Source organism: Pocillopora verrucosa, chromosome 3, assembly GCF_036669915.1.
Source record: "Pocillopora verrucosa isolate sample1 chromosome 3, ASM3666991v2, whole genome shotgun sequence".
Lineage (NCBI taxonomy): Eukaryota > Metazoa > Cnidaria > Anthozoa > Scleractinia > Pocilloporidae > Pocillopora > Pocillopora verrucosa.
The window spans coordinates 12,819,446-12,830,163 of NC_089314.1; the positions used below are offsets into that span (position 1 = coordinate 12,819,446).

Here is a 10,718-nt window from a genome sequence, read left to right on the forward strand (position 1 = left end):
GAAAGATTTGTTTAACCAAGCAAAGCCGCAGTTTTGACTGATAACAGAGTTGTATTTTCCAAGGACCCATGCAAAGCTCATTTCCGTGAAAGCTGTGTTATAATCGGTGTTTTTTCACTCGTCGAATTGTTGCGCTTTCTCCGAAATCATTTTTACTAAAACTAATCCATTCTATAACGAGAAAATTCAGGTCATCAGTTTGAAACGTTTCCGCAAATCGCACGGTTCTTGAAGGCAATCCATTGCAATTCAAAACTACTGTAGTTAAGTCGATTTGCAGAATTGCGTCTGGGTGATTTTTTTGTCTTTAAATGGCTGTCTAAATATGTGCAATTTGAGAAGCTGAGCTAGACTAATCATGAAGGAGTGTACCATTAAAATTTTGCATGCAATTTATGTTTTCTTTTAACAGCAAGACTTCTTGCAAGGTAAACAAAGCTTCTTCAGTAATACTCAGGAAGGAAATTATTAAAACAAGTACTTTTTGTTCGTTCTTCCTTTTCTAGTTGATTTGCCTCTGTTAATTCTGCGATAAAGTGAGAATCTCGCAAGAGCGGATTGTGAATATCCCCCACTGTTAAGAAAATCGAATTGTTTTGCCCCGGGTATTCATGCAAGGTTACCAATATCGCATATCATACTTGCAATGCAAATAATTGCTCAAGACTAGACGTTTGAAATGAGTGCAGAACAATTCGACAAATGCTTCAGTCAAATGAAACGTGACATGGCCCTGTTAAACACACGATCTGTTAAATTTATCAGATTTTAATTCAATTAACGACTTTCAAACGAGATCAGCACAAACTGAAATGGACTGCCCTCATGGAATCTTCGCGCTGAAAACTTTGGGTCTCCGTAAGGTCTTTTGAAAACAACTTTTGAGGGATTTCCGTTGGACTTTTACGGCGAAGTGTTTTATTTGTGGTTGTGTGGTTGCTTTTGTTTGTCGAGCTTGTGCTTTGAAATTCCAGCTGAGGACTCACAGTGCACTGTTTGGTGTCTCCTGGTGTAAGTGAGCGCGCGTGTTGATGACATCTCAAACAGACAACACTCCAATTCATTGGCTGAAGTTACCGGAAGTGCCGCCTCAGGGGAACCCGACCGATTGGGTATAAAAGTCAGGCAAATTATTTCATAGTCTAACTGCACGAACCGCTATTGCAATTGCGTAAATGACCTTCCTGTCCCAAAGAAGAATATTCGCCGAGGATGTCGACTTTACTTTCATCATCTTTCTTTTCACATCCAGCCAGTAGCTTTCAAAACTACTTTCTCACGAACGTCGAGAACGAAAAGGTAAGCTTACCATTTACCGTTCGAATTATAACTCCTTCTATTCGACAACAGTTGTTTTACTTGCTCTTCACACAATCTTCTTTAGTTTAGCTATAGTTAGATTGCGTTGGCGTATAAACAAAGATTAATTCAGACTAGAACATGAGGTGCATGCCCGCTTTGATCTTAGCACCCTGTAGATTTTTTGCGATGTGACTCATCATTTCATTACCACACAATCGACATAAAAGTCTTCATTCGCCAGATGCTCTTGAAATTCAGCTTATGACACTACGTTTCGTACGATAACTCGTTGATTCCTACGCGTATCACTTTTCCGAGCTTGCGGTTTTTTCGTTTTATTATAATCATCGATCGAACAACGAACCTCACTATTTCGACGTGTGATTGATTTCAGATCTCACTGTCTGAGTGCGTTTCGTGAAATGATTTTGACCTCCTTCGACCTCCATGCCTACTGCCTATTTTTCCATGAATACACATACACATCTGATGGAAGTCATAATAAAGATCTTGTCAGATTCTCCGTGTTAAGATTGTCATTTCATTGTTTTCATACGCGTCATGGCACTTATGTACACGCCAATTTACTTTTCACGGAACGATCTCGGTTCAAAGTTTCATTACAATCAAGAGTACTTAGACTTAATTCGCTAGACGCCTTCGGCTCGGTTTACTTTTAAGTAAAATTTTTTGCATTCCTTGCCCTTTAGGCTTGTACAATTCTGCGTACAACTGTCATTGAATGTCACGTGGTTTATCTTAGCCGCAGACAGATACAACGGTCTTGTTCCTTTAAAGCCATGTGAAATGCCGATAAATCATCTTGCTGTTGCACTTTCCTCTAAGAATACCGTCCGCCGCGGTTGCCAACACATGTTGCAGCCTGAACAAATCGGTCTAAAAATAGATCCTAAACATACTGAGACAAAAAAATTGATGGATATATTTACGAGGAGGGCCAATTTGAATGCTATGCCTGTTACTAATGTTTAAGACTTTTTATCTTTCCTGATAATCTTGCGTGAGAAACCATTATAATTCGCGGAAATTGGCTGCTCTCGTCTGGGCGGTTCTGCTATATTCCTCTAATTCCCTCTTTTACCATTATTTGATTTGCGAACTTTACATAAAGAGGTTTTTCAAGTCCCGTTTCACCGGAAATATTTGTGCTTACAGATCTCCTTAAGAAAATATCACGTTTTTTCGTTTCTAGAATTTCTACAAATCAGCCAAGGTTGAAGATTATGACCTAGACATATTGTCCGAGGATTTCTACCAACATCTCGACGATCTCGACTCACCTTTGTACATCGACGAGCAACAAGCTTGGTCTTTAGACGATGAGGACGAGATTTCAAGTCTTGCTGTGAGCTTACAGAACACGCTACTCCTTCAGAGGCAAAAGAAGAGACCAAAACGACCACCAGAGGGATATTTATGTCACCTTTGCTTCTGCAAGGGCCATTATATCAAAGACTGTCCTCAGGTTGGTAAATTTTCAATTAAATTTTTACGTACGCTTTTATATCAAAATTTAGAGAGTTCAGGTCAGATATTTTTTTGTCAACAAATCGACTTTTGTCTTGAGTTCACGGTTTGCCCTTGTAGCCGTTTGCTCTTAGAATGCACTGAGTTTCCGGATTAGACAAAGCGTTGAATAAGCTTACCTTTTTTATCTTTCTTTTATAGTGTGTTAACTATAAATAGTCGTTCTTTGACTGGGAAGATTTCTCAAGTTACTATCTCCTTTCGTCAGTTGCTCGCATCGGTTGTATTCTGCTGGAGTATATCAGTGTAATGTTTCGAGGTCCTTACTTTTTTTTTCACTCTCAATCTTTCAACAATAGGTTTACTTACGAGTTTCTTTATTTTACGATACTTATAAGTTTCTATGAAGTTTTGAGTTATAAGCAATTTTTAGTCAGAAAGTATGAAAAGTGTGTTGAAATGCAGCGGTGTCAACTGCACTGTCGCCAAACCTTACTCATTGATGAATTTTGCTTCTGTGTAATCCTTTGTAAAAACAATATGTTTCCCATTACAAAACTCAGCCTGACAAGCGAAAACAACAGTAGTTCTTCTGTATAAGCCGATTAAGTAGTCCACGGGGCAAATTTCAAATCATATCAATTTGTTGTCAAACTCTACTTTGTCTGAGTTTAGTCGGCGATATCACGTGTCTTTTGAAGTTATTAATTACGTGAGACATTCTCGTCTAGGTATTCTGCAATCTTTTAAGCGTAGCATAAGCATTTTTAGTTTAAAGTTTGTGGAGAGCGAAGGCTTTTCTTCTACGTCTTGGGTGGCAGTTTGGAGTTGTTGTTGTAAACTCCGACTTCGTCATAGAAGATGAAATGCATACCTTTGGTGAAAGATCCTTTTTCAAATTGACCTGGCGATCAGTTCTTAGAAATAGCTGAATGTATTCATTTAACCTTTGGAACGAGTCATTGAATGTTTCTTTTCAATTATTTTCTGCATTCTTTTCAAAGAACACAAAAAGCAGTTTAGTAGACTTTGTAAAATGGCGCCGGATACTTTTTTCAGAAAAGCCAGTTGCTGGTACTATATATTCGCCGAGTACAGCGTATGTTTAGTTTTGTAAACAAACAAACTTCCGAAAAGTGTTTTGCGAAGATGAAAATGAAGCATTTCTGACGCAATTCCTTAGAGAATTTTAACACTGTGCGAAGTTTGAAGCTTGATACGTCCAAACCACTGTAACTCGGCAGCTTTGAGTATTTTTAATTTTCACTTATTTTGAGTTGTTAAAATAGATTAGACTGCTGTGAAATGAAACCATGCATATTTCCTTTTCCTGCGTGTATAACGTTGCATTCATCAAAATACATTGTTTTGTCCGGCTCCTTGTGGCTTTCTCAGCTTGAAGTTGAAAAAACTATGTGTATCTGTGTGGCTTCTCCGTAAGAAAACTGTGTTTGGATTAAATAACAATTTCCGTTGCGTTTTCGTAAGGTCAACGTTGAATTCTCACGGGAGCAATTCTTGGGAAGTCAAGCCTTGTTAACTCTTTGCAAGCGAAGGTGATTTCATACTTTATAATTCCAGGCGGTTGAAAGAATTTCTTTTTTTGGCTTTGTTAAGTCGGAATATATTGTTCTTTTTGGGTGAAAATATCTTATGAGTCTTAGTTGGAAGCTTGCTAAAGTATGATGCAAACCCTAAAGTGATGTCGTTGTTAATTCGACTCTGAAGTATTCTAACTTCAATCTTCGTTATCCGGCGACAGTCAATTCAGTTATATGGGCTAACTATATGGGCGCCCTTTTTGCAGCTCAAATTTACTAAACAGAAAACCAGCTTCTCAGAACTTTTGAAATTATTGGAGTATACATAGCAAGACTAAACTGACCGGTCACTTTGACTTGATGATATATGGGAGCATAAATGCCACATTCATACGGTTTTTTTCTGAATGGAAAACCCATCAAATTTTCAGTGCAGTTCTGGATGTTTTGTTCTTGTCAACTTTTCTGTCGTTGTAAACACTGAAAGATCCAACAAACTAACCTTTGAGTTTCACGATCATTTCGTCTCGTTATCATTTACAAATAATATATATCAAGCCTTAAATTCTTAGGTAAATTTCATCGTTGTTACACAGGTCAATTTTTCTTACATCTGGAGACGTACAATATATATTTGACTCTCATAAAACGTAACGATGCTTTGAATTTTAATCTAATGGTGGTGTTTTGCAATTTGTTACTTCTACCTAAACAAAAGTGAAAGAAATTAAAACAAGCTTTTCAGAAGTCTAACTTCAAAGACAAAGTTTTGCGGATGTTACACTTGTTTTATTTCCCCTCCTTGATTTAGGACTACATAACTTTTTGGATTTGATGACAAGCGGGCGTTTAAACACAAAACGTAATCAGTAACACATGGAAAAATGAAGGTGTATTCTCCAGATATTAAATTGTTCAAAAATTGTTTACGTTTCTGAATGAAATTAGAGAAAAGCCAAAAAGGAAATAACACAATGAATTCCATCTGTATTTTCTGTCATAATATTTGTTTTGGTTCGTTCCAATTAATGGCAAAAAATGAACTTCGTTAAAGTAATTATCGTTTCCTTTAACGTGATTATTTTGTTCTCAGTAACCCTGAAAGCAGCAAGGGCACTGTAACTAAAGCAGATTGCAGGTTCACGCATATAAAATGATTTCATGTAAATTTACAAATGTAGGAATGATGTCAAAACATGTCAAGTCGTGAATAGATTTGTTGTATAATGCAGCACAACTCTTCAGAGTATTCAGATAAGCGTCAACTCTATCATTTTGCCTATTGGTTTAATTTTTCAAAATCTCTTTTAAAAAAATTTCAGGCTAGACCAAAGGGAGAGGGCCTCACTCCATACCAAGGGAAGAAACGATGTTTTGGAGAATTCAAATGTCCTCTGTGCAAGCGAAAGTGGATGAGTGGTAACAGCTGGGCGAATACTGGGCAACAGTGTATTAAGTGCTACATAAATGTGTATCCGCATAAGCAAAGACCGCTGGACAAGCCTGACGGTCTCGACGTATCCGATCAGACCAAGGAACATCCTCAAGATCTCTGTGAAAAATGCAAGGGCCTCGGTTACTATTGTCGCCGGGCTCAACAGAGTTAAGAAAATTAGACCCTCTTAGTGATGCCTAAGTTCAAGGAACACTGGCAAACTCGGCAATTTTGGATTTACTCAGGGGTGGGGGTAGGTAGTATTTTGAAAACGAGTGATTTTGATAGCCTTTTTAGATTGTCTTCTGTGAAGACCACATCACCAGCTGCCATGCAGCCGTGATTATCTCTGATGAACCGGGAGTATTACATCATTTGATGTGATCTCTCTGTTCTCATTGAAATCATACGCGCCTTAATTTTGAAAATATTGTCGACATCTACTCCACTTGAAAGGGAGACCAAATTGCAGTAAATGAGATCCTTTTTTAACTTATCTAAATCATTGTAAATTATTTCGCTTGCTTGGTTTGAACTGGGACGAAGTCTTACTCTATAGTACTGTTTACACATACTTATTTTATGGTCGCGAAGAGTTTTGTACAATGTCGTCAGAATACAGTATTTTAATAAGGAAAATAGTTAGATAAAGAAAAAAATTCTATTTAGTATTCTACTTTATGACGCGTCAGATTTACGTTTTTTTTTGGCTGGCCGAGTGAACGTTTGACATGTTCCTAACAAACACAAAATCGTTTTTTTTTTAATGCCAGGAAATTTAAAGGAAATTGGAATTTTGGTATATACTTTACCAACACAACAAAATGTTTGTTTTATTTCTATATAAAAAATAATAGATGAAAACTTTTTTGCGAGGTTATTTTCAGCTACTCAGAAATTTATTTTCAAACAAATGAAAGATATGACGAACTGGAGTTGTATTCATTTATTGCATTTACACCGAGGGAGTAATATTTTCTACATAAAAAAATTATCTTTAGATTCAAGTGGTTTTGTTGATATTGCTGTGATTGTAAGTAATCGTTAATTCCGGATATCAGGTTTTTTGCAGAAATGTTATTGTATTTCTCTCAAAAGATACCATTGGCTTTTATGCTGAGTATGTACATTTAAAATTAGTTATAGTTTAAAGGGTTTCGTTTGCCTTTATGAGTATGAAATACAGAGGAATTTTTCAATGGTTTTCCATTAGAGAAGTTTTCAATGGGGTGTCGAAAAGAATCCAGGACCTCATAGGTTCCTCTTTCCCTCTCTATGATTGGTTCAGAAAACCCGCACCATCCTCTCAACCAATTAGGAGCAAAACTAACAACAGGATGGCCCGCGTTTTCCCGCGCTTTGGGTAGCATGACTGTTTTTGCTTTGAATTCTCATTGACTCTTAAAAGTACTTTCCTTTCATCTGATTGGCCGTTGCGATTACTTTGGTTTTGGGTTTACGACACTCAATCGTAAAGAGCTCTTTTAAAGCAGAGGAAAGCATGCATTATTTTAAAATTCTCGAGTTACATTCACAATCGACGAATGGGACGGAAAAATCAACATTTGCTTCTTACCTCGCGCTTAACTGGCTACTATTTTAAACAAAGAAGCACAGAGATTTCGAAAATGTTACTTATTATATCTTTACAATATACTTCTAGGTCATTTGAAAGCGTTCTGATAAAGTTTTTAATTAATACTATACACGTTATAGTGTAGAGTGATAGTGTGTTGATATAAGAGATCATCAAGAGAAACTCGGAGATATATTGTCAATTATTGCGTACGCTAGGACAACTGAGGAGAATTTAGTGTTATTTGCTTCTTTTGTCAACGACGAGGCACAATTTAGACCAAAAAAAAAACAAGTGAGAAAATATTATGTTATTATTTGGTGGAAAAACTGTTTAATAAACTTGTGGGAACTTTCGTCAACATGGTTGTAGTTATCGATCGTGTGAAATACAATGATAGGGCACCAGCCATTATTATCGCCCCTGGGAGGGGGGGGGGGGAGGTATCACATGGTTTTCAGGGGGAACGGAGTGGAGGTCAGTCGTTGTCATCAAAGTATGAAGGGGGGGGGCTTTAGAAAATTGACTGCCAGTGAGGGGGTGGATCAGGTAAAGCAAAATCCTCGAACCCCCACCCCCCCCCTCCACCAGGGTGGTAAATCATGTCCTGTCCCTTTCTGTTTTATTTTGGACAGTACTTCTTGCCTCTATCGAGTGGACTTCAATGAAATGAGGGAGAGGGGCTTTTTCCACTTATCCAAAATCTCTCCTTTGTACCGCGAAATTCACCTTTTCTCAGTACTCACTCTCCCTGACATTCTTCTAGTGTTTTCCCAAAGTATTAAATTGAACCCCCCTCCCTACAGTTAGCTCTTCGTGATTATTTTCGAACACACTTTTTTAACACAAAAGGTCTGCAATGCGTACTTATGTGGCTCAAATGTACCTTTGATGGGCTCCTGACTATAGTCGCGGCTAATCACGTGAGACTGTGAAAGAGGATATATTAAAACAGAGAAAATACAAATCATGCTAAAAATTTTAACACTTCTTCAATCGTCAGCAGTTGAGGGGAACATTTCTGTCCAATAGAGTAGATTGACGCAAATAAGGTGGCAAAGTTCTGAACTAAGCGACTCAGACAAAGAAACAGAATAGACAGAACTTTTTAGACGACAGGAAAAAAGTATTTCTTTTTTCCTGTTGGAGAGAAACATATACAACGCACAAACGATATTTGTACATTTGTCTTCTTAAGGGAACGAATCTCACCACTTTTTCTAGCTTTCCTTACAATGTCTGTAGATCTCCACGTCGCGTGAATAATGCTATTTCGCTAATGAGTCCAACAAGTCAAAAATGTCTGTCGAGTTTCAAGAATTCTATGCGAAGGAAATGGAAATCTGTCTTCCTGGAGTTTTAGCAACATTTATTTATCTTCTGGACTCAGGAATATTCGAGGGCCCTGGCATAGCCGATGACAGGATTACATGGTGGGCGAAGAACAATGGGTAATCCTGCGTAGGGGTACCAATATTCGAAGGATACCAAAGCGTTACACCATTTGGCCGTGGGAGGTCTGGGTAATACATTACGTTTCCGTATTTCAGTCAGATTCATCGCCACAGTTATGGTACAGGTGGGAGGTTAGCTGCGAGTCATGGAAATATTACAATATAAACATGATATATATGCGTGCGTTATGGATATCATCATTATGTTTTTTTAGGATTATTTTTGTCTCCTTCGAGATTCATATGATATTCTGACCTTATACGCGTTTTTACTGGTTCTCACTGATGATCTATTGGTTAACATTATTTTGCTTTTTTAACCATGTAAAGCTAATAGATTCCATGTTGCCACAGGTATACACAGTCATATATCATAGTTCTAGACGTCAAAACGTTATAAGTGCATTATTAAAGAAATAGAAACGCGCCGAGTGCATTGTTGAGTTATATAAGCGCGCGGGAATTTTTAAGAGCACGAGAGAAGTGCGGAGAAGTGCTGAACATTTCATAAAACTCGTTATAAATGTTTAGAGAAATGTGCGCGACGTGATTGGTCAGAATGGGTTTATTATATTTCCATAAAGCACGCGCCATATGTCACACTAGTGCACTGTTGAGATATAATGCACGCAGCCTACGTCATCGGTACGAGCGCGCACAATTTACGATACATAATGGTAATAAGACCGAGTGGAGTCCAATTCGGTCAGTAATCATACGAGTGACAAAATTTGAGAAAGAAACTAGACATCGGTTATGCGTTTTCATTTTAAAGAAAAGCAACAACAACAGTTAACTCGGCGGAATGCGGGACAACAGCGTGCGCGCATGACGCGTTCTATCCACTTACACAGGCATGACGTGTTAACTGTCCTATTACACTATCCGGCAATTACAAGCATGACGCTCATACTGTCCTATCAGTGCTCAAATCGGGCTGTTGATGATCAATCACGTTCGAGAATTTTGTTATGGTTTTGATTAGTTTTATAAAAGAAATAAAAACTTGTTCCTCGAGCATTGTTGAATTATATAAGCACTTGGGGATTTTTAAGAACACTCGAGAAGTTTGAGAATCACTTACCTTCGGCTCGTACTTCTTCGCACTTCTCTCGTGTTCTTAAAAATTCCCGCGTGCTTATATAACTCAACAATGCACTCGCCTTTTTTCATTTCTTTAACACTCTCAGCTGCACTTCGTGTGCCAACATTTTGTTCTTACCACATTTTGATCTGGGGTCTGTTCTATCGACCAGACGCATGGAACAGTAACAGATGTTCAAGGCGAATTATGTTCAGAAAACATACAATTTCTATCTACACCATTTCAAAGAAAATATGTCATTATAAAACTCCCATTTCAGATTTCAACGAGTATCCTAACCGTTTGAAGATGTTGTCGAATGTGTGAGACGACTAAGCCATCTTGCTTATCAGCCTGGCCTCGGTTGTTCAAAGGTTAGATAATGTTATCCACTAGATAACCTCTAAACGATGGTTAACGCTATATGCTTTGCTATCACTTATTGACCGGATAGCGATTTATCCGCTGGATAGTTTTATTCGACCTTTATAAAACTGGGCAGTGACCGCTTACTCGTGACGAAACAAAATTTCGACCCTCTTTTTTCCGTCTCTTTAGGATCTCTTTTAGCGATGTAGAACTACACAAAGAGGCATTTTTGTCGAAGATATTGGCTTAATTTTCGCAATAACCAAGGCTGTGGTTACGGCCAGGTTTTCAAAATGGCAGCGTCCAGAGTAGAAGTTTTAGAACACTCAAGTCAAGTTGCTTCTTTTAGTTTACGTGTAAAATAATGATTATGTGGTTTCTGGACTAACGGGCCATGCAATGGACATAAACCTAAAATAATGTACAAAAATGTCTTAGTCGGAAGAACGGTGTAATGCGTCCTATATGG

At 37.9% G+C, this 10,718-nt stretch overlaps 1 protein-coding gene across 1 annotated transcript; it reads left to right on the forward strand.

Moving 5' to 3' along the window:
- The first annotated feature begins 1,085 nt into the window (after positions 1 to 1,085).
- LOC131786507 (zinc finger CCHC domain-containing protein 24) lies at positions 1,086 to 7,703 on the forward strand. The gene is made up of 3 exons (XM_059103559.2): positions 1,086 to 1,299; positions 2,516 to 2,788; positions 5,654 to 7,703. The coding sequence occupies exons 1-3, from the start codon at positions 1,213 to 1,215 to the stop codon at positions 5,936 to 5,938; spliced, it is 645 nt and encodes a 214-aa protein (XP_058959542.1). The 5' UTR covers positions 1,086 to 1,212; the 3' UTR covers positions 5,939 to 7,703.
- The last annotated feature ends 3,015 nt before the right edge of the window (positions 7,704 to 10,718 follow it).